The 22,778-nt window shown below is 65.6% G+C and overlaps 3 protein-coding genes across 5 annotated transcripts; 2 read left to right on the top strand and 1 right to left on the bottom strand.

Moving 5' to 3' along the window:
* Positions 1–2,841: 2,841 nt before the first annotated feature.
* ARF5 (ADP ribosylation factor 5) lies at positions 2,842–6,953 on the bottom strand. Its single transcript, XM_035569293.2, has 6 exons — positions 6,772–6,953; positions 6,143–6,223; positions 4,836–4,945; positions 4,512–4,583; positions 3,465–3,590; positions 2,842–3,355 (listed from the first exon to the last, which is right to left on the bottom strand). The coding sequence occupies exons 1-6, from the start codon at positions 6,836–6,838 to the stop codon at positions 3,269–3,271; spliced, it is 543 nt and encodes a 180-aa protein (XP_035425186.1). The 5' UTR covers positions 6,839–6,953; the 3' UTR covers positions 2,842–3,268.
* Positions 6,954–7,148: 195 nt separating this feature from the next.
* On the top strand, positions 7,149–11,871 carry GCC1 (GRIP and coiled-coil domain containing 1). Of its 3 annotated transcripts, none has more exons than XM_050712471.1 (3): positions 7,149–7,290; positions 8,005–9,066; positions 10,180–11,738. In XM_050712471.1, exons 2-3 carry the CDS (start codon positions 8,020–8,022, stop codon positions 11,485–11,487), a joined length of 2,355 nt encoding a protein of 784 aa, XP_050568428.1. In that variant the 5' UTR covers positions 7,149–7,290; positions 8,005–8,019; the 3' UTR covers positions 11,488–11,738. The 3 variants fall into 3 exon arrangements, with proteins under 3 accessions (XP_050568428.1, XP_035425179.1, XP_050568431.1); XM_035569286.2 differs by having other exon boundaries at positions 7,252–7,364; XM_050712474.1 differs by having other exon boundaries at positions 7,286–7,359; positions 10,180–11,871.
* A 5,266-nt stretch (positions 11,872–17,137) lies between these two features.
* Positions 17,138–21,841, top strand: LOC118259624 (transmembrane protein 116-like). Its single transcript, XM_035569288.1, has 10 exons — positions 17,138–17,322; positions 17,590–17,730; positions 18,410–18,508; positions 18,736–18,791; positions 18,893–19,027; positions 19,253–19,295; positions 19,529–19,609; positions 19,681–19,834; positions 20,364–20,434; positions 20,890–21,841. The coding sequence occupies exons 1-10, from the start codon at positions 17,164–17,166 to the stop codon at positions 21,043–21,045; spliced, it is 1,095 nt and encodes a 364-aa protein (XP_035425181.1). The 5' UTR covers positions 17,138–17,163; the 3' UTR covers positions 21,046–21,841.
* The last annotated feature ends 937 nt before the right edge of the window (positions 21,842–22,778 follow it).

Below are 22,778 nucleotides of genomic sequence, written 5' to 3'. Positions count from 1 at the left end.
CGGTCAGCCCCAGGGGTGGGGACGGAGATGGGGATGGGGAGGGCAGCATGGGACAGGGATGGGGGAGACATGGGGACAGGGATGCTAACAGCATTTTCATACCAAGGCCTCCAAAAGCATTAAAAAACAAAATTGCCTGAAAAAAACATGACATGCAAAAACTAATATTTGGCTTATAGGTGGGGGCCCAGGCCTCAGGTTTGGTACTGCAGCTGCTGAACCCACCAGCAAAGGCCCCCGCAGGGGTCTGTGTACGGTGCAGGACGCTGCCACCAGTGGGATCCATTTGCCTGGTGTCAGTCCGCGTTTGCAGGGGCTGGTTGGGCAGCCAGAGATCTGGGGCAGCCAAAATGCTGTGAGGGTCCTGGGAGCCTGCTGGGATCCAGCTGGGGGGGGTGCCTGGCAGTGGGGAGGGGGCTCCTTCCCCAGCACGGATGCAGCCGGGATGTGTGCTCACCCCCAGCCAAGCTGTGACTGCGATGCCCCGCGCAGATTTGCAAACCTCCTGTCCCGGGAAGCGAGCCCACAGCGAGCACCCCTGCTTGCTCTGCTTCCCCCAGGGTCCTGGAGCTGATGGGGACCTCGGTGCGGCCATGGGGACGTGTCCTGTCCCCTCCGGCCACCACGTCCCAGCACCTCCAGCCACGCTGCCGGAGGAGAGGGGGCTCTGGAGGAATTGGACGGCCACCTGCAGGGGGGACATGGGGCCAGCAGCACCCAAAGGGACCGAGGCAGGGCGAGCAGGGGGGCTGCACAGGGTCTGGGGGGGCTGCACAGGGTCTGGGGGCGCTGCACAGGGTCACGGAGAAGGAAAGGGTATGGGAGCCCCTGGGCTTGGAGGTGGCAGCAGCTGGGTGCCAAAGCGACACCCGCAGCCACCCCACTGCCGTTTGTAGGGCGCCGCTCACCTCAGTGTGAGGCTGCTGGCCAGGCCGGGCGTGAGGAGCTGCTGGTAAATGGGGCATTAAATTACTCACGCTTTTTTTTTTTTCCCCCAGCTCTCTGAGAGCAGGCTGGCTGGGCTCTGGCTCCCCGGTGCATCCTGCCACTGGGAGAGGGGTAGCACAGGTTGAGCCCCCCCCCTCCCCTATACCACTGCCCCAGGCTGTCCAGGGCGATGGGGACACAGCTGTCCCCAGTGCCAGCGGGACCGTGCACGAGTCTGGGGGAAGCCCAGCACCAGGAGCTGACAGGCACGGCTGATCCAGCGGCTGATGCCCCACCAGCTGGGTCCTGGCTTCTCCTGACCCCTCCTTAGCCCCGCAAGGACTTCTCTGGCCGTGCTGTAAACCAAGCCTAGTGCCCCGCGTGGGGCAGGGTGGATGTGCGCCGTGAGACCCTGCCAAGCTGCTCCTGCGTCGCCTCCCCAGCGCCGCTGGTGATGCAGTGGGATGTATCGCGCATTGCTGGATGCCCGCAGTGAAAGCTGAAATCCTGGGAGCCCGAGGCTGCTGCCCCTGCAGGGCTGGAAACCAGAGGAGAACCGCCACCGGAGGGACAGCAGCCAGGCTCGGAAATCCTCGCGGGGCGAAGCAGGGACCAGGAGCTGCTTCGTCCTGGGGCTCCCCAGCTGGGGGGCAGCAGCCGCTGGGCTGCTCGGTGCAGGAACAGCCCCACAGGGTCCAGAGCTCAGGCTGCACGTGCAGGGCAGGACCAAGGCGTGGGGAACAGGCTGAGGAAAGGACCCCGCTGTCCGCCCCAGGACATGGCTTAGCCCCACTACAGGGCCACCCGGGGACATCTGCCTCTTGTCCGTGCTCTGCCCACGGCCCCGCTCTCAGGACTTCTGCACTCTCCTGGGAAACCTCGCACCAAGCACCCAGGGAACCCCCTGGCCCAGCCAGTCCCCTTTTCTCCACCAAAGGCAACGACCTGCGTCGGCTCCAGTGGCAGAGCCGGGGCCTCGGGACAGCAGCACTGAGCCCTGGGAACCTGAGCAACGGGGCTTCAGAACAAATCCGAATAAAACGCTGGCATGCGGCTGTACAGCCAGCCTGGAACGGGAGCCCTCGCAGCAGCTGCAAAACCAAGCACGAGGGGTTGAAACCTGGGGGAAGCCGGAGAGCCCGGGACTGCTGTGGGAACCCGCAGCCCCCCAGTTCCCATCTCTGCCCCAGGGGAAGGGGCATGGGCAGGACCAGCCCCAAGCGCACTGCCCAAGTGCCACCCCGCAGGGACAGCCCGCGGGGACAGCGTGTCCCCACAAGGACCAGCAGCGCACAGCTCGGTTCAGCGTGGGGAGCACCTTTCTGCAAGGCACACAGCTGGGAGACACGTGTGCCTGGCAGGGGGACACTCACATCCCTGCACACGCGTGTGGCAATGCTGCTGGCAGTCCCCAGGGGTGCTCCGTGCCCGTCATCGCCTTCCATGCCCGGGAGGGGCCGTGGGGCCCACGTGTGGAGGTGCCCCCCCAGCTCATCCCCTGCCATCACCACGCGGCGGGGAGGCAGCGGCTGAGCGCACGCGGCTCCGCTTCTGCCATCAGGCTTTGTGCAGCCCCACTAATTACAACCCAATTAGCATCCCTGCAGCACATGCCCCGAGGTGACCCTGCGTGCCAGCACGAGGGCGTCCCTCCCAGCACGGCCCCAGCAGCAGGACTGGCCACGAGCAAACCACCAAACCTCTCCCGGTTTGGTGCACCAGGGCAGCTATAGGATGGGTCAGGGGACAGCGGGACACACCTGAGAGCCTCTGCCCACCTCCTCTGTGTCCCAGCACAGCGCAGGCGAGGTTGCATTGAGGCCCAAATCCCCTTGCCCCAAGACGCTCGTTGAAGTTGCACGTGGAGTGCGGGGCTCCAAGGCGGCCCCGGAGGCAGCAGGGACGCGCCGGGCGCAGGGTACAAAGTGGTGGTGTTTAATTACTCCACGTACAACAGCACGTTACGCAGCCATACGCCCCCTCCCCGAGAGAACTATACAGTTTGTGGAAGGATAAAAAGCAGGATCCTTCCCTTCCCGCGGCGTCCACGCAGCCCGAGCCCCTCGCCCGGCCCTGCAGGCTCCCGGGGGGACGCTCGCAGGCAGGGCACGGCCGGCACGCAGCGGTCGGGGCAGAGGCAGGCGCTGCGAGGCAGAGCTGCCCGAAGAGTCCTTGAGGTTCAAGTCCTACCAGATAAACACACAGAGACGAGGCCACGCTGGGGGGAAAGGAAAAACACCCCCCCCAAAAAAAAAAAAAAACTTAAGTAAAGGAACCCAAAGAGAACAGCGGTTGGGAGAGACGTCCCCGGCCCGCCTGCGCCCCACGCTGCCGGCTGCAGCTAGCGCTTGGAGAGCTCGTGCGACAGCCAGTCCAGCCCGTCGTAGAGGCCCGTGCCCTGCGTGGCACACGTTGCCTGCACGTACCACTGCAAAACAGAGGGAGAAGGAGAGGTGGCAGGCGGCGAGGCGGGGAACGGGCTCCCGGCCGCACGCCCCGCGGTTGCCCCGCGGCCCCCGAGGTCCCCGCGCACTTACGGTCCTGCTGCGCAGCGTCTGCAGGCCCAGCTTGTCGGTCAGCTCGCTCACCGCCATGGCGTTGGGCATGTCCTGCTTGTTGGCGAACACCAGCAGCACGGCGTCCCGCAGCTCGTCCTCCTGCAGCTGCGGTGAGGTGGGGACGGCTGAGCCGGGCACGGGGCCAGGAGGGCTCCGGCTCCTCGGCCCCCTCCCCGCGCCTCCCTCGTGCCCCCATCGCTGCCCGTTGGGCTCGGTGCCCTTCCAGCTTCCAGCCCTGAGTCCCTGCACCCTGTGGCCTCGATGGGAACCCTGCAGCGTGGAAAACCCCAGGGCTCCTGCAGCCTGGAGGCATCGGCGTCCCCGCAGCTGGGGCTCCCGAGCCCTGCGCCCACGCTGCGCTCGCACAGGACGGCCGTCAGCCCCGTGGCACGGCCCCAGGTGACAGAGGGCACTGCTCTCTTCCGAAATGAAGATCGCTGCTGCAAACGTGCTAGGGCCAGGGGAGCCGGCTGTCAGGGTCTTCCCAGCAAAAGCAGAGTAAAGATCTGCCTCAGACAGAACGGGGCTCTGCGGACGAGGGCGAGCAGCCGGGGGGCACCAGGCTGTCCTTCCACCCCGCTCCCAGGCTGCTGCGTGCTCACTCTGCGCCCTCTTCCCACCCCGAGGATGCTCTGCGCCCAGCGAGCCAAGGAGTGCGAAGTCCCTGCCACCCAGACCAGCTTTTGGACGTCGTTTCTGGCAGCTGCCTGCCCTCCCCGTGCACACCAGGCTTCACCGTGCCCCGCTCAGCGAGCCGGTGCTGGGTGCTGCCGTGGCACAATGGGTGCTGGCCATGGGCTCCAGCACCGGTGGTCTCAGTGCCTCAGCCGGCAAAGCCCTGGCTAATTGTAACATAATCCAGCATTTTCTTGGCCATTTTCCCCTTTATAAGTGCTCCTGGTCCCTGTGGTTTGTCACCGCCATCTGACCCTCGAGCCCCATCCCCAGGGGGCACGCCCCGTGCCGGCAGCCCCGATTTGGGGAGAGCTCTCTTGGGGAGCTGGCATCTCCCCCCATGCCACTCACCATCTTCTGCAGCTCATCGGCGGACTCCTGCACCCTCTCCCGGTCGTTGCTGTCCACCACAAAGATGAGGCCCTGCAGGAGAGGCCGGGGTGCAGCGGGCAGCGGAGAGGACGGGGCCCCCCCAGCCCCCGGCCACGCGGAGGCAGAGCACCGTGGGGGTCAGTGCTGCCACATTTGCCCCACACCTGGTCCCCCCAGGGGCTCCTCCACCTCAGACCCTTCCTGCCCACGGGGAAGGCCCGCGTGGTCCCATCCCGACGACTGGCAGCACTGGGGCCGATGGGGTCCCGGTGCCGTGCCCACGGCCACGCCGGCTCCGCGTACCTGCGTGTTCTGGAAGTAGTGCCGCCACAGGGGCCGGATCTTGTCCTGCCCGCCCACGTCCCAGACCGTGAAGCAGATGTTCTTGTACTCCACCGTCTCCACGTTGAACCCTGCAGAGGTGGGGGGCACCATGGGGAGGAGAGCAAGGGGCACGGCCACGCTCCCCCAGGGAGCACCTCCACCCGCAGCCTGCGCTGGTGCCACGGGCTGGCTGTCTCGGAGAGGCACCCACGAAGGCTCTGCCCTCAGCCGAGCACCCCCACTCCCTAAAGCATCACCCAGCACGTTCACCTGGGCCCTGCTGGCTGCCCAGCACCAGCAACACGAAATTGCCCCAGCCATTTCCTGGGAGCCTCCCCTGAAAAATCTCTGCAGCGCAGCGCAGCGGATGCTCACCCTCCCAAATCACGGACGGCCGGGGCTGGGGGCACCCCTGGAGACCACCCAGTGCCGCCCCCGCTGCAGCCCGAGCCGTTAGCCCAGCACCACGTCCAGGTGGCTGTTGAAGACCTCCGAGGAGGAGACCCCACAACCTCCCTGCGGCAGGGCCCCGGCACAGAAGTGCTGCCTGGGGGCCTGGGGGAGCCTGCTGGCCCCAGTTTGTGCCCAGTGCTTCTGGTCCTGGCACTGGGCACCGCGAAGAGCCTGGCTCCCCCCCAGAAGGGATTCCTCCACACTGACGAGACGCCCCTGAGCCGCCTCTTCCAGGCTGAGCCGTCCCAGCTCTCCTCACGTGGGAGATGCCCCAGCCCCTCATCGCTCTGTGACCCCTCACTGGGCTCACCCCCCGTCCTCCTTGTCCTGGGGAGCCCAGCACCAGACCCAGCACCCAGAGGTGTCTCACCGGAGCCGGGCAGAGGGCAGGGGCACCTCTCCGGACCCGCTGGCCATGCAGCCAGGGGTGCCGGTGCCTTCTCAGCCACGAGGGCAGTTCTGGTGCGCACCAGCGCCGGGGCAATGCTGCGGGTGGCGGCATCGGGCACCTAGCCCAAGGCTTTGCCCGGGAGCTGGCGGGACACCACGTCTCCTGCCATGGTGACACCGACCAGAAGGCAGCATGCCAGCGTGGCAAATTCAGCCCCAGGGCTGCGGGTTGGGCAGGGACGGGCCACTGGGATGCCTGCGGTGGTGAGCACAGGTGGCACATTGGGGTGAGAGCCAGGTCCCCCACCCGCACAGCCTGGGGGGGATACCGGGAGGGCAGCGGCGGAGCACCGGGGTGGCCGGCAGCACGTCCCGCTCCTTGCCACCCTGGGGACATGGGGTGACGGTGCCCGGTGGAGCCCTGCCCGGTGCCGGGTGCTCACCGATGGTGGGGATGGTGGTGACGATCTCGCCCAGCTTCAGCTTGTAGAGGATGGTGGTCTTGCCGGCAGCGTCCAGCCCCACTGCAACGGAGAGGGGGCATCACCGGCACCGGTACCGGCACTGCTCCCTGCCCCATCCCATCCCCATCACATCCCCATCCCGTCCCCATCCTGCCCCCATTCCCCTCGCATCCCATCCCCATCCTGTCCCCATCCTGTCCTTGTCCCCACCCCATCCCATCCCAACCCCATCCCCATCCCCATCCCATCCCAATCCCATCCTCATCCCAATCCCATCCCATCCCCACCCCATCCCATCCCATCCCCATCCCATCCCAATCCCATCCCCATCCCATCCCAATCCCATCCTCATCCCAATCCCATCCCATCCCCACCCCCATCCCATCCCATCCCCACCCCATCCCCATCCCAATCCCACCCCATCCCGTCCCTGTCCCAATCCCAATCCCAATCCCAATCCCACCCCATCCCCTCCCCATCCCTATCCTTGTCCCCATCCCGTCCCTATCCCGTTGCCATCCCCATCCCACCCCATCCCCTCCCCAATCCCAATCCCAATCCCACCCCCTCCCCGCGCCGCCGCCCCCGCGGCCCGGCCCCGCGCTCACCCATCAGGATCCGCATCTGCTTCTTGCCGAAGATGCGGGAGAAGATGGCGGACACCGTGAGGCCCATGGCGGCGGCGGGGACAGACGGGCCGGGCCGGGCCGGGTCGGGTGGGGGCGGCCGCGCTGCGACCCCGCTGCTGGAGCTCCGCCGCGCCACAGGCCCCGCCCCCGCGCTCCAAGCCCCGCCCCTCGTGGCAGGCCACGCCCACGCGCCGCGGGCCACGCCCACTACCTACTCCCACGCCCCCTGCGCCGGTACCTTCGGGCCCCGCCCCCTCACACCACAGACCGCGCCCCCTCCGCTGCTAGCCCCGCCCCCCGCTGCGTTAGCCCCGCCCCCCGCACGGCCGCTCGCTGCCGGCCGCTGCTGACTCCTCATCGGCACCCGGCGCGGAGGCCGCGGGGGCGGGGTGGCGCATGCGCGCTGAACCCCCCTTTCCGCCGCGCCGTCCCGCACGGCCCCAGCAGCGCGTGCGCAGCGTGAAGCCCGGCCCGGCCGTCCAACCCCGCGCATGCGCGGTGAGCGCCGGTGGTTGGGAGGGGGGCGTCCTGCGCGTGCGCGGTGGGCAGCGGCCCCGCCGCCCGGGGGTGAGGTGAGGGGGGGGGGGGCGGACGTGAGGGGACCGGGGGCTGCGAGGGGACCGCGGGGGGGGGGGGGAGGCCTCACGGCGGCCGCAGCTCCCTCACGGGGAGCCGGGCGCTGAGCTCTGCCCCCTGGGGACAGCGGCAGGGCCCGAGGGGACGGCGTGGGGCTGGGCCGGGGGGGGCCGGGGGCGTTGTGAGGGGAGGGTTCTGCGCCCTGAGGGGGTCGGGGGCTGGGACGGGCCCCCCGGGGGCTGGGCACGGCGCCAGGCCTGTCAGGGGTCAAGGAGGGCCGTCGGGCACAGGGTCTGGGTTTGGGGGGGGTCTCTGGGGTCCTGGGGGCTGGGCTCGGGGAGCCCCGAGGGCCCCTTCCAGCCCGGGGCGTTCTGGGAGCCTGGCGGAGAAGCCTGAGGTGCCGAGGCTGCAGCACGGCTGCCCTGAGCTCCCCGGCACAGCACCGAGACCTGCAGCCCCCGGGGCCTTCGGGCCCTTTGCGTAGGGTTCAGTGCGTGGGGAAAGTGCACTGCAGTCGCTCGCTGTGCTGGTCTGGGGGCCGTGGGCACGATGGTCGCGACTGGCCACGTGCCGCCGCTGGTCACAAACGTGCCTGTGCCGTTCGTTCAGCCTTTGTGCCGTGTTTTTTCCTTTCAGATCGCGTGAGCAGTCATGGAGAAGTTTGGCATGAACTTCGGAGGCGGCCCAAGTAAAAAAGATCTTCTGGAGACCATCGAGTCACAGAAGAAGCAGCTCCTTAATTACCAGGCGCGGCTGAAGGATGTCGTGATAGCCTACAAGAGCCTGATCAATGAGAAGGAAGCCTTGGAAGCCAGCTTAAAAGTATTGTCCGCGTCTCACGAGGCAGATATTGGCTTGAGCAGCGCTCAGCCCACGTCCGTGGCTAGCTCCAGCTCTTCCTTTGCCGATTCTGCTGATGACAAGAGCTCAGTTCACAGCGAAGACAGCGTGGGGACAGCTACCAGCGCAGACACAGCCGCCAGTTTGGCCAGCACCAAGGGTGAGCAAGGGACTGAGGATGAGAAGCCCGCAGCGGCAGCCCCCTCTCTTAAATCAGAGGAGACAAACGGTTCGGAGAGCGGCGTCAGCACGAGCAGCGGGGATGTTCCCCCTGCTGCTGCCGAGGCTGACAAAAGAGTGCTCCAGCTGAAGACCCAGCTGGCCACCCTGACCAGCGCGCTGTCAACAGTGACGCAGGAGAAGTCCCGCATGGAAGCCTCGTACCAGGCGGACAAGAAGAAGATGAAGCAGGACCTGGATGATGCCATTAAGAAGGCGGAGGACGAGACCGACAAGCTGGAGACGGAGCTGAGGTCTGTCCAGGAGCAGCTCGCCGAGACCAAAGCCCGTCTGATCACGCAGCAGCACGACCGGGCCCAGGAGCAGAGCGACCACGCCGTCATGCTGCGGGAGCTGCAGAAGCTGCTGCAGAGCGAGCGGGCTCTGCGCCAGGACGCGGAGCTGAAGCTGGAGGAGACGAGGGAGGCGCTGGCCGGGAGGGTGAGCGTGGCCGACCGAGCGGAGGGGTACGAGCTGCAGATCAGGCAGCTGAGCCAGGAGGTGGAAGACCTGAAGAGAGAGCTGCAGGCCGTTCAGGAAGAGAGGAAGAAGCCAGACCCCCGGGTCCAGGATCTGCAGGAGGAGATGGCCAGCCTGAAGAACCACTTCCAGTCGCAGCTGCTGCAGGAGATGCGGAAGGTAATTCCTGCGGGCCCTGGAGCAGCTCGCTCTGGGCGGTGTAGCGGCAGCACCGGGAGCAGGGTCTGAGGCTGGAGGAGCTCAAATTCTCCTCCCCTGCCCCATCCTGCAAAGTCCAGGAGGTTGGTAGCAGGAGAACATCATTGCTTGCTTTGACGGGATGATGTTCCCTGAGGAAAATGAGAGCTGTTGGTGACTCGGTGCGCGAGTCGGGTGGTGGCCGCCGGGTGTGGTTACACAGTGCCCGTCCTCGGCAGCCTCATTCGGCTCTGGTGTGGCCGGGCTGGGAGGAGAGACCTTTGCTCTGGCCTGCTGTGACAACGAGCACGGTCTCGTCTCTGTAAAGTGCTTCAGTGCAATGCAAGGCACCCTTACAGTAGCTCACAGAGGGAAATAACTTCTAACTAACCCTCCCTAAATGGGGAGGATTAGGCAGAAAGCCAGGGGAATCGGCGTTCCCCTCGTTTGTGCTGCAGCACGGCTGATGAGGGATTTGTGTGGGCTTCACGGCTTCTCCAACAAAGCCTGTCGGACCGCAGGGGTGCGGACGGGGCCGCGTGGAAGGTGCTGTGCGGCTGGTGGCATCGCCCACCTGCACGGATGGGACCCACGCGGAGCAGTTTGGCCCAGGGGCTCCCCGGACCTGCGCTGTTGAAGGCCCGGGTGGGGCTTGGAGAGCTCAAGGGAGGGACGAGAGGCAAGTACAGGGAGCGCTGCGTTCGGCACAGGGCGCAGCATTTAGGTGAATTGCACTGGGATATGTCCAAGCTTAGGGCACGTGCGCGTTGTAAAAAATCCTGTAGCAGATTGCGGCATGAGCCTGCTGCTTCCCGCCCCCCGCACACCTACCGCAGTGCGGATCGTGCTGCTAACAGCAGTTCTGCAGAGCAGGGAGCAGAACCAAGTTTTTTATTTTATTATTTTCTTTTGTCCTGGAATCCCCGTTTTAAAGGCAGGCGTGGCGGGGTGGGGGCTCACGGAGGGGGTTAGGGGACGGGCTGGCCCCGCGCTTGCCTGGAGGTCGGCGGGGCAGAGCCAAGCCCCTGTATAACTGCAGCCCTCGTGCCTGGAGCGCTGAGATAACCTGCCCCTGCCGTGTCTCTTTGCTCTCAGACCGCGCAGGCCGAGGAGCAGCTCCGGCAGCACGCCCAGATGGAGGAGCAGCGAGTGGCCGACCTGGAGGGCCAGGTCTCCGAGGTGTCGGGGCTGCTCGGCACGTACGAGAAAGCCAAGCAGAAGGACCAGCTGGTCATTCAGAAGCTGAAGGACCGCATCGTGCAGTTGGACCAGGAGAACAAAACCCTGGCCGTCGCCGCTTCCAGCCGCTCCCCGCTGGACGTCAGCGTAGAGGAAGCCAACCTGGATGTGAACGTTCTCAAGGACAAGATGGAGAAGCTGAAGAAGCTCCTGCAGGCGGCGGCGAAGAAGAGCCAGCCCGCTCTGGACATCGAGAAGCTGTGCGAGCTGGAGCCGCCGAAGGGCACCGAGGCTGCGGATGGCGAGAAGGCCACTGCTCTGTACTACCAGCAGGAGCTGAAGCAGCTGAAGGAAGAGTTTGAAAGGTACAAGATGAGGGCACAGGTGGTTCTCAAGAACAAGTCCCTCAAAGACGTCAATCTGGCTAAAGAACTGGAGGAAGCTCAAGAGCAGCTGGCGGACCTGAAGGAGAAGTACGTCGTGCTCCAGCTGTCCGCGGAGGAAACGGAGAAGCGGCACCAGCTGGACATGGAGGCCAAGAAGCAGGAGCTGTCCCACCTGCAGCAACTTCACAGGCAGGAGCTGGAGCGCTGCCAGCTGGACTACAGGGAACGGGCGCTGAAGCTGGAGGAGGAGATGCACAAGCAGCGGGACCGGGCGCTGGCGGTGCTGGCAGAAAAGGACCAAGAGTTGGAGCAGCTGAGATCCATCACCTTGCCTTACGCCGGGCTTCAGGGATCCAAAACCTACGGGGCGTCGGGCGCCGACGTTGCCAGCGATGACACACCAGCCAACGATGCCTCAGAGAGCCTCCCCCAGGCTCTTCACCTCTCTGCCAACAGCGAGCCCACCTTCTTCTTGTACGCGGAGCAGCTGGCTCGCAAGGAGGTGGAAATCGCAGCGCTGAGGAAGCAGAAGCACAAGCTGGAAATGGAAGTTCACCGGCTCCAGGAGAAAGTCCTGGTTGAGGAGGAGAAGCACCGGGAAGAGGTGTCGGCGCTTCAGGACGAAATCCAGAAGAACTTCAGAGATAAGAGCAGGGAGGGGGCCAACCTGGAATACCTCAAGAACATCGTCTACAGGTTCTTGACACTGCCGGATTCTCTCGGTCGCCAGCAGACTCTAACTGCCATACTGACTATTCTGCATTTCAGCCCAGAAGAGAAGCAAACTATCAGCAAACAGTCAGCTTACAGCAGCTGGTGGCCCTCTGGGAAGAGATGAGGTGGTCGTTGTTATCCCTAACCGCTCTTGCCCAGTAACACGTTTCTGGTTCTTGGTTAAGACCGCCTCACTGCGGGGCAGCCTCCTTCCAACGGTGCGAGGCAGCAGGGAGCTTTCAGCAGGGGCCTGGGCTCAGCTAGCGCTGCTAGCACTGGTTTAAACGAAGTGTGCCAACTGCTCCGGTGGCATCGCAGTGCTCTCTGCTGTAAGGATTTGCTCTGAGTTGGAATTTGACTAAAAAAAAAAAAAAAAAAAAAGATACCGATGCTTTTTTTTTTTTTTTAACACAAAAAATCTCTACTTGTCAGGCGTAGGGCGAGGAGCTCTCTCAGGGTGGAACTTGCTTGTATCTTGAAACGCTGTGCAGGCTCGTGACTCAAATTTAAAAAGGAGGAAAAAAAAAGCACTTAACGCGGTGCTAAAATCACATAAGACGAGCTGAAAGCCTGCAAGAAGAAGGATGGGTCTTAATTACCAGCATCATCCGAATGCAGAAAGTCTTGAGCAATTTCTTAAAAACGTCTCGTGACCTAGCACCAGATTCGTACCGGTGGCTGCAGCAGCCCCTCGTAGCACTGGGGACCACCAGAGGACACGGTGTGTTAAGGTGTCCTCTCGTTTCTGACCAGGAGTCCTCTCCGTGCTGTTCCCTGTGTTTCCCAGGAAGGGCTTTCTAAGGACACCTCGTGGCTGTGCGGGAGCACGCGGGGTGCGAGGCGGAAGGTGCTGGGTGCCGGTGCTGTTAGGGCAGGGAGCTCAGCCTGCTGACCCTGCCTGGGATGGGAACCAAGCAAGAGGCTGAAACAGGCAACGTGACCCTCCAGCAGCCATCTTCTGAACGCGTGGGAGTTTCGCAGAGCTGCTGGTGCTCCGCAGTTCGGTTTGGGAGCGAGGCGTTGCTCCTGTCGGGATCGGAGAAGCGAGAGGAAGCGAGGGGCAGAAGGTGGCAGCTCTGGGAGCGCTGCGCGTGGCCTCAGCGGTGAGGCTGTGCTTTGCTGCGTGGGTGGGGGCCTGGCCCGCCGCTGCACGGCCCTGGAGGTTCTCGCGTAACTTCCCTGTGAAGCGGTGAGCTTGCCAGGGAGGAAGCCAAAGCGTTTTGAAACGCCTCCGGGCTTGGTACGCCGCTGTAGGGCCGGGGCTGGCGTTCCTGCTCTTTGCAGCTCTGCTCAGGAGCTGCCGGCTCCCGGCTGCGCAGACCTGAGCTGCGAGCCCTGACTCGGGGGGGGGGGGGGGGGGGGGGGGGGGATGTCCGTGGCGCGCCTTTTGCAGCTGGCTGCAAGGCTGAAGCCAGCTCTGAGCTCTGAATATTGGTGGACGGCGCGAGAAGGGTCAGCGAGCACTGGCATCAGGGAGCTGCGCCGTGCGGCTGTGACTGTGCGGGGGGGGGGACTGGCACCTCTCGCCCCCCCGCAGCTAGCTGGCTCTGTGCAAACGCCTGCCGTGGTGGGAAGCTGCTCGTCCTTGCCTTGTTGGAGCTCTGCGGGCAGGTGCCTGGGGAGCTGGCAGGCTGGAGGAGGCGCCGGGGCTGGACGCTCCGTCCTGCAGAGCTCGCGTTTCCCCCGCTGAAGGGCTGGGACGGGGGGGGGGGGGGGGGTCACGTCAGCCCCTCCGCCTTCCCTGCTGGGATGGTGGTTGGGAGCAGAGGGAGCAGGCACCTTCCTCCAGGGGCAGGCTCGGTTCCCGGGGCTCTGCCCACCCTGAGGGGGGCTCGGCGGAGCCCCTGGGTGCCGCACCCGCTAGAGGGCACCCCCCGGCCACCCAGGGCCCTGGGATGGGGATGGGGCTCCGAAAAGTCAGACCCAAACCAAGTCCAGGTGACGTTTCGGCTGGAGCTGGCTCCTGGGCTGCCCCAGGGGGCCACAGCCTCTGACCGCAGCTCTTGTGGGGCTTGTGTGTGGAGGGGATTGCTGTGCAAAGCACCACTGCCGCAGCGAGCCGCTCCTGAAGCCCGGGGCGCGGTGCCTGGGCTTTGGGTAAGGGAGGTGATGCAGGGTCAGGAGGGAAAAACGAGCGTGCCAGGTACCGTGTTGGCAGTGCCGCTGGCTGGGAGGAAGCCCGTCAGGAAGTGTTTGTGCTGGGGTTTAGTCGGTCAGAGCTGGGGAGGGACGTTCTGCTTTCGGAGACGTGGGGTGGTGCCTGCGGCCTGGGAGCAGAGGACTCCGGGTGGGCTCTCACCGCAGCTCCGAGAGCTTTCTGGCCTGCGGAGGCAAAAGCACACAGGAGGTTTGTCGTCGTGCGTTTGCTTTGTTTTAATGAGAACTTGGGTGCTGAAGCACGGCTCCCCCGGCCCGGAGTACAGGGAACGTTTGTAGTCGCGGGCGTTAAGCCTTGTCTGACAGTCCCCAGGCTGCTCGCGAGTCCTGGCGCTGAGCTAGCACCAGGTGGAAGTGGAAGCGCTAGCACCTCGCGGCTCCTCTGCAGGGGGAGTCAGAGCCTGGAGGGCCTCGCAGTTCACGGCCACGGGGTGTGCAGAGAGCTTTAGCAGCTCACCGGGACGGAGCCCTTCTTCCCTTCAGAGCCGTGCCGGCAGTCCTTGCCTCGGCAGCCAAGTTCCCGGAGCCTGCTCCACAACTGCCTCGCCGCAGGGAAGGGCAGCGCGCCGGCTCGCGAGGAGCGAAGCTCTGCGGGCGCCTCCCTGCCAACGCAACCCCCGGTGCTAATTTCCCCACAAAAATTCCTCAGGGAAAACTGCCCCAGGCAGAATCCGCAGCTGCTGGAGGCCTTGGAAGGGGGCAACAAAGCCAAGCGGGGAGCAGCTCCTGATGTTGGAAGGTACCTTCGTGCAGGGAACGGACTGAGCGCGCCGGCAGGGGACGTCAGCCACTTGGGCCCCCCGGGGTCCACGTGCTGCTCCGGTGGAGGCGGTGGGATTGAAATCGGAGAGCTTGCTCCGGGGTGTTCGGTCTTAGGCTTTGAAGCAGCTGTCAGTGGCGCAGTTGTTGGCTCTGCTGAGAGGTGTCCCTTCTCTCGTGCCCCTTTGGTGAGCTGGAGTCGAGCGGTGCCTCTAGAACTGCAGGGCTTCTCAAACCTCGTCCTGTGGGAGCGGGACCGCGACGGCTCTGCCCGTCGCTGTCATCTCGGTGCAGCTCTCGCTGCGCGGTCCCTTCCTCTGTTCCCCCATAGCCCCTCTCCTTCCCTCAGACCTTCCTGTACACCCTTCCCTCTTTCCTCTCTGTTCAGCCAGTGCCCTCCCAAATAAACCTGAAATCTATGTATTTGAAGCGTGACTTTGCGTGCTGTTTGGTGACCTGGGGTCTAGGGGGTGAGCTGGGTGGGGGCTGGCTGCCCGCACATCGCCGCGCCCCAGCCTCCCCCAGCACACTGCCGCTGCGGGCACTGGGCACTGCGGGGCTCAGCCGGGCCGCGGAGCCGGCACCGAGGCGCTGGGTGCACCCGCGGGCTCTGCAGCCCGGCTGCGCGCGCTCGCTCTTGCACACGCTGTGCTTGAACAGGCAGAAGCGACGTGCTCCAGCTTGTCGGCCCGAGCCGATCGTACTGCGGGCTCCCGAGAGGTCGCAGCGTCTCTGGAGGCGCACGGGCGGCGCTGCGGGAGGCTCTGAGCCCCCTGCGTTGCGTTCGGGGCCGCGCTGGGCTTAGCCTGCGATGGACGGCGGCTGCAATCAAGCCTAAGCAAACGGAGCGGAGAAGGCTGGGCTTTCTGGGTGTCGGTGATCCTGGTCCGCACGCTTCCGTGAGACACGTTTAAAGGCCTGGAGTTCGTTGCTAGGACCTGCTGGGCCCGGGAGGAACGGGGCAGCGCTTGGCTGGGGGTGGTGGGGGCAGCTTATTGGAAAGCCGCTGCCCTTGATTTCCTGGGTCCCTGCAAGTGCAGGGATGCAGCCGCTTCCCTCCTGCGCCTCCAGTCCCGTCTCTGGGGCTGTGCGTGGACAGGGAGGAGTTTGCTCTGTGCACCCCGTACCTGGACGTCCCTTGTCACGGGGGTCACCACAGGGTGCCTGTCGCGCTTTGCTCGTCTCTCCCCACCTCCAGCAGCCGTTTTGCTGCGCTCAGCAGTGCCTGTCCTGCACGGGTGGGCTTCCCCTGCCAGAGCTTCCTGCTGCGAGCCGCACGTGGGGCTGCGCTGGGGCCGCATCCTGCTCTGAGTGGCTGCGCTGAGCCTGCCCGTCTCCCCGTCTCCCCTCACCCCCGGTGCTTGCGGAGCAAAGGGGTACGCCTCCAGGGCACGCTGGCACCACCTGGCAGCCAGGCTGTGGGCTCACCTTGCACAGGGATGCCGTGCCTCAGTTTCCCCTCCTCCTCCTAGAAGTCATCCTGCGCCTGTAGCAGCAGCTGCGGGGACGCGGCACCCCCTCGTTCGCAGCGGCGGCCGAGCTGCGGGGACGCGCGGGGGCAGAAAGGGGCCCTGCTCACGCCTGCGCCCGCGGGAGCCGTGTCTCCCGCTCCGTTCCTGCTCCAGGTGCGCGAGGGGAGGCGCGAAGGCTCTGCCGCACGCCCGCCTGGGCTCCGCGAGGGGCCGGTCCCCTCCCTGCTCGCAGGGCTTGCACGCAGCAGCCTGCACGTCGGCGGGGAAGTGCCCGCCGCCCCGGCTGGGCAGGTTCCTCCGGCCGCGCCGCGCAGCCAGAGCCGCGGCCAGGTCCCACGGCCCGGCGGAGGAGCGAGCCCAGGCGGCTGCGGGAGCGGCTCTGCTGCCAGCGCCACCCCCTCGGCTCCCAGCCTGTCCCCAGGCTGTGCCCGGTGGCAGAGAGGAGACCAGGGGACCTGGCTCCGAGCTGCCCGGCCATGGCCGACGAAGAGGAGCGTCCGTCAGCGCTCTCAGACAACCAGGTAAAGGCGTGCGGAAAGCTGCTGCCGAGCGCTGCAGCCCCTGCTCAGCCCTCGCGCACCTCCCTGCCCGGGGCTTTTCCTCGCACCAAAGATCTGGGGGGGTGGGAGATGCGTTGTGGGGCTCTGCAAAAGGGCGCTGGCAGCTCGGGTTCCCCTGCAGCAAGAGGGCCAAGCCCACGTGGCCGAGGCTGGGCAGGTTTGCGCTCGCCGGAGCCGGCGTTTCCCGGAGCAGCCGCCGCCGCTCGGCTCCTCGCCGTGACTCACGCCGTCGTCGTGCCGGTTCCTCCGCGGCAGCCCCACGCCGCGCTGCCTGGGAGCCGCTCTCGGCAGCAGGGCCCCGAGCGGGACGCGGCTCCGCGGCGCTCCCCAGCCCTGGGCGAGGGAAACCGGGCGCCGCCGCGTCGCATCGCGCTCCGCCGGCTGCGGGGTTTGTCCCTCGTGGGGCTGGCGGGGCACCAGCAATGGGCCGGCAATGACCGAGGGGCTCCAGCCCCCGGGCGCGGCCGTGAGCCACGGCGTGGGGAAGTTGCTGGTTTTGCCTCACTCCTGTCCGCTCCCCAGTGATGCCGGTACCAGGCGGGGATGCCCGTGGGAGCGGGTTCGGCCGTGCCTGGGGCTCTGCGTCCTCCTGCGCCTGGCCCCGGGCTCCTCTCACTCTGTCCTCTCGCAGGTCTTTGCGCTGACGTGCATCTACGTGCCGGCCCTGCTGCTCAGGTGGGTGCTGACCCCCCGGCCCCTGTGGACATCGCCGGTGGGGGCAGCGTGCAGCGGCCCTGCCCTCGCACAGCCGCTTGTCCCGCCCGCACACGGTCTCTTAGGGTGGGTTTGGGGGACGGCACCGTGGTCAGGCACCTTCGGCTGCTTCGGTCCCTGCACAAAAAGCTTCTGGCAATGGCGGGGGAGGGAGGGTGCCTGGGTGGGGGATGCAGAGCACCCACACGTGGCCGCTCCGCGGGGACGTTCACCACCAGCCCCGTCTCTTCCAGCCTCGTGGGCAGCGCGTCAGTCCTCGCTGTCACCTCCCGGCGGAGGCGGTGCTGCCACATCCAGGTGTGTGCTGCGGGCCCGGGGACGTGTTTTGGTCCCGGCTAAGCCAAAGCAGAGCTGGGCCAGCACCGCTGCTGCTGGGCTTCAGGCACAGTGGGGTCAGAGGTGCGGGACACCAGCACCGCAGCGGGCAGGAGCCGCTCTCAGCTCTGCTCCCAGCACAGCCCCGGGAGGGACGTGGCTGTGGCTGCACTGCACAGCCCAGGGAGAGGCTGCGGCTGGCCAGGGCGGTGCTGCCAGCCAGAGCTAACGCCGTGTCCTGGCTCCCAGCTTCGCCCCCTGTTCCTGCTGGCCCTGGCAGATTTCCTGGCTGCCGCCGTGCTGCTGAGCACGGCCACCATCCAGCTGCTGCCAGCCCCGCTCTTCATCCCGGCGTACGCTGCCTGCCCCTACGGACTGATGCTGGCCACGGTGAGTGGGGCAGCTCGCACCATGACCTGGGCTAATGGGACCTGTGCACCTCCTCCCGTACTGCTGGGAAAAAACAAGACCATCTGTGGGCTGGAGCATCCCTGGAGAAGTCCCGTGTGGGGAGGTATTTCTCCTGCCAAGAGCTGTCTCCTCTTCCCCCTTGTCAGGCCTGAGCCACCACGACTGCTTCCTTGGGGAAGCACGCGCGGCAGCCCCAGGGAGATCAGCACTGCAGCCCCCGCCACATCCCTCTCGTCATCCCCGTGCCCTTCCTCCAGCCTGGGGCGGCAAACCCAACACAGCCGTGCCTGAGCCCTGGGGCAGGGCAGAGCGTGGCTCTCCCTGGTGCCGGTGTGCTCGCCCCTTCGTGCCCAAGCTCTGCGCACGCCCACAGAGCCGCTGGCGCCTCTCTGCCCTGCCTGGTGCAGGAGCCCACCACGGGCAGCACCACTCCCCTCCTGCCCCAGCCTCGTCCTGCTGGCCACGGGGTTATTGCCTCTTGGGTACACATGGGGACAGGGACCGGGAGGGGCTCAGCGCCTTGGGGGCAGCTCTGCTCCTCGTGCAGCCCTGCAGTGGGGACAGCAGGCGTCGCCACGCAGAGCAAGAGGAGGGATGGGGGCCGGTGCCTTTGGGGCACTGGGCTAAGCAGGAGCCTGTTTTCCCTCTCCTCTCTCAGACCTTCTATGCAGTCTCATTCCTGATGGTTGTAGTCTACGCGTACGAAGCCTACCGTGCAATCCACGGCTGGAGAGCGTGGCACGTGGCAGCTCTGCAGGTCAGTGTCCCCCAGATGTGGCACAGCCGGGCATCGCTCTCCCTGTGCACGGCTGCTCCAGCCCCACGATGGCCTGGGAAGCAGCGTGGGCAGCCATGGGCAGCCCCTGGGGTGTTGCTGGCATCCCCCGCACCCTGCAGTCCTGCCCGGTCCCAGCAGAGCAGGGCTGGAGCCTCGAGCTGCTGTGGGACCGGCAGGGCTGGGTCACGGCGGTTTCCTCCTTGCAGGAGAGGAGTGGGTGCCTGGAGAGCGCGTGGCAGGGTCTGCCCTACATCCTGGCCTGGTAGGTGCCAGCCACCGGCCCCATCCCTGCGGCACAGATCCTGCCCTGCCCTGGGTGCCGGATGGCACAGCACGCCTTCACCTCCGCCTCTCCCTGCAAAGGCTGCTGCCGGCGCTGACGCTGCTGGGACAGCTGATTGCCCGCGGCACCTCCCTGACCGACATCGCTCCAAAACCCATCCAGCCCGTCGTGCCGTCCAACCGCTCCAACGAGACCTACAGCCTGTACTGCTCCAGGTGCAGCACCAGCCTGGCTGCCCGGCCCCGAGAAGGGGCCAGGAGCAGGCACCACGCGCCTTCCCAGCAGGGTTGGGCGCGCCACAGCCCCATGCTGCACAAGCTCCCTCCAGGGCAAACCTCAGGGTGGTGAAGGGTTTGGGGGTGGGAGACGGAATCAAAAAGTGCCACGGGGACGATGCTGTGGCATTAGGGGCCCACCACCCGCACCCTCTGCCGTTTCAGCTGCCTGCTCCTCATTCGCCGGTCCCAGGATATCTGCTACGAGGTGAGCGCTGCTGGTCCCGTCCCTTCCCCACCTGCGAGGCGGGCTAGAAGGATGGTTGGGAAGGCAGCGGGCTCGTTGTGTGGGAAAATGCTGGTGGAGGGATGGGGACGGAGCTGTCCCCACTCAAGCAGAGGCAGAGGCGCAGCTCCCGGCTCCAGCACTGCCCCTGTGCCGAGGGGCTTGCAGCGCACGGGGCTGGCCCATGGCCCCACTGGTTTCCTGTTGCCTCTCAGTACGTAGGTAGGAAGGACGTGGGCCTGGAGGGGAAAATCATCTTCTTCCTGTACCTGCTGCTGGTGTTCAGCTGCTGCACGGTAAGCCACGGGGTGAATGCGGGGCCCCTGCATCCTGTGCACCCCGGCTGACGCTGCTGCCCCGCGCCCAGCTCCTGTACCGCAGGGTGAAGCTCTGGTGCCGCAGGAACGCCGCCGCTCCCTTGCTGGCCCTGGAGAAGGACGGCTTCGCAGGCAGGAGCATCCGCAGTGTCAGCAGAGTCTCACACTACTTCCAGCTGGTTTTCCTGCTCTGCTGGGGGCCAGGCGAGTCGGGGGGATTTGGGCAGCCCCCAGAACTGGCAGGCAAAAGCCACCGCAGTGCCTGCCCCAGCCCCCCTGGTCCTGGGCTGAGGCAGCACCCAGGGCCAGGAGAAGAAGTTGGGACTGAATAAGAGCACACAGCTCGAGGGTGTCTGCAAGGGTCTATGGCTAGATAAACCCCACATGAGGACCCCCCCCCCAAAGCACAGCATTAAGTCAGCCAGGCAGCTGGCATAGCCCACCCTGGCCTTTCAGGCAGCGTTTCTGAGCTGGCTGGCGTTTCTTGGCCCTGTTCTTTATAAATGCCTCATCCCTTTCTGGGCCCGTTTCTACTTCCAGTCATACAGAAACCTGAGGCAATGAGGCCCAGGCAGCGTGTCGGGAAGGACTTTGTTTTACACGTAGGTGCTTGTCCTGCATAGACCCCTGTGACATGGGCAACAGGCTGTGGTAAAGGACGAGCATTGCCACTTGGCAAGGGAACCTCATGATGAGCGGGGGACCAACACCATTTTTTGTTTCCCACCCGCAGCCTTCCTCCTCACCATCCTCTCCTTCACCAGCGTCAAACCTGCCTCGGTCTTTGTCCTCTATGTTGCTACAGTAAGTAAAGAGCCCTTCCCTGGGCCGTGCACTGGGACGTTTGTCCCTGTTGGCGGTGTAAGTGGAGGGGATGCGGGGCCCCGATGGGACAGCGCAGCCGGGAGCTGCCGCAGGGGAGTGGGAGCGCGCCGGTGATGCCCCCCTGGGGCAGGGTGAGCTCCATGGGTGCTGCCACCCTCCCGGTGCCACTGGGACAGAATCAGGGCAAAGGCCCCGGCTCGCTGGTGGCTGCCCCAGGCCCAGCTCAGCTTTGGGCACCTCAGCCATGCAAGGACGCGCCGTGGCCATGGGGCTGCCTCTGGTCTCCCCCTGTTTTGCTGGGCGATGTCTGGGTCCTCAGCTCCTGCCAGGTGCTTTGGTTCATGTGGCCGCACCACGAGGAGGGCCACCTCCTCCCACGCATCGCCCTGCGTGCGGCTGAGCCTGGCTCCCCCCCGTCCTGTCCTCCCTCGCAGGCCCTGACCACGTCCCTGCAGGGCTTCCTGCACAGCCTGGCCTACGGGTGGCTGAGACGAAACTTCCGCTGGGAGGCGGTGGGCCAGCGGCCCTCCCTGCAGCACCACAGGGGCCTCCAGGGCTTCTACGACGAGTCCCTGGGGGCCATCCCCTAGGCTGCCACCCTGGGTCCCGCTGCGCCGAAGCCTCAGCACGATTTGCACATCCCCAGCGGCTCCCCGCAGCGGGGCAGGATCTCGTGGACTCGGCCCTCCGTGCCTGGAGAGGTTCGTGCAGTGAGCCACCGGCATGGGACAGGGTCCCCTGGGCAGGTTTCCGACCGCGGTGGTGGCTGCAGCAACGCTGCTGTGGTGGGACGTCTGCCCATAGACCCCCGCTGCCGGAGGCGGCTGCAGCACGCAGACATCGAACCCAGGCGCAGTCGCTGCATGAGAGCACGACCGCGGCTTCCTGCGCGCTTCAGATGAAAACCCCCAGGCACGGCGCTGCGCCGGGGCCACGTCGCCGCAGCCATTTCCTCCGCCTGCGCTGCTGCCCCCGTCCCAAGGCAGCACCGAGCTGCTCCTGGCACTCTCACAGCCCCGGTGCAGAGCCAAATGCTCCGAGCAGCAAGGGCTCAGCACCACGGCACAGCCCCACGCCCCAGCGCAGAAGGTCCCTGGAAGGAGGATGCCCCAGCTGTGCTCCACCGCCGACTCCAGCAGTTTGCAGCCAGGGGGCTCGTGGCGTGATGAAGCACCCAGGTGCCGGGGGGGGGAGGCTGGCAGCGTGCAGGCGATTTGGCAGTCCCCAGCCCTTCCACCAACTGCGACTAAACCAAGGAAGGTGGCGGGTCTTTCTTCTGTCTGTTTTGTCTGGTCTTGTTTCAGTGTTACTTTCTGCCAGCAAGCAATCCCAAGTCCTCCGCAGGGCTCGAGAGAAGGTGCTTACAAATAAACGTGTTACAGCTGAGGGGCTCCTGGGCTTTTCTGCTGCTAGACAAGCAACTACAGCAGGCAGAGCCGGGCAGCTCGTGCCTCCTTGCTGCCCACAGGGAAGGCTCTTGGCCAAGGTCACGTCAGCAGTGATGGAGGAGCCACAGCTGGGGGCAGGTTCCAACCCCAAAGCCCAAAAACATCTGCCAGGGCCAGGTGCCTCTGCGCCACAACCAGGTCGGCAGCTCACCCTCTGCTACTTCTGGGGCTGACGCTGCTCAGCCACGCTCACCCCCATCGCTCCAAGGCTCAGCTAGCACAGACACGTAAAGGTCAGCCTGGGGGCGGCAGGCCCAGGGAAAATTGCTAAGGACAAAAGAAGGGGGGGGGGGCTCTCAAATCCTGCTGAGGCTGGGAATGGAGACGGTGCTCAGCTGGGTGCAAGTGCCATGAGCAGAGGAGGGCAGCAGCCCTGCAGGGCCATGGCATGGTGATGGGTACAAGGGAGAAGCTGCTGCAAAGGGGAGGTGGGCGAGCAGACGGGGCAGCGGCTCCTGGAAGCATCCTGCCTGCTGCCCAGTGACCACTGGGACTCCTCCAACAGGAATGAAAGCAAGGATTTCAGGTCATTAAAAATTGATACCAGCATCACAAAGCAGATGGTGCTGGGGGAGGACAGGGGATGAAGGTCCAGGCTCATAAAGGAGCCACATGAACCAGAGCAGAGCAGAGCAGAAAGGCCCATTAGATGTAGCCCTGGTGGGACAGTGAAAATGGTACTAATGTGTGTTTGTTGCAGGATATCTGACCTCCTTGGGAGGAACACAAAGCTAAACACACACAGTTGAGGGGAATAACGCCTGTGAAGCTGCAGGAGGATGTTTGGGCTGTTGAGGAACGGGCACAAGCTGGCTGTAGCTGAGCCAGCAGCTGCTGAGCACGGACCTATGCAAGCGCATTGATGCTGACCAAGA

This window comes from Cygnus atratus, chromosome 1 (genome assembly GCF_013377495.2).
Source record: "Cygnus atratus isolate AKBS03 ecotype Queensland, Australia chromosome 1, CAtr_DNAZoo_HiC_assembly, whole genome shotgun sequence".
Classification (NCBI taxonomy): domain Eukaryota; kingdom Metazoa; phylum Chordata; class Aves; order Anseriformes; family Anatidae; genus Cygnus; species Cygnus atratus.
Note: the sequence above shows the minus strand (reverse complement) of the source record. Positions and strands in the feature narration are given on the sequence as shown.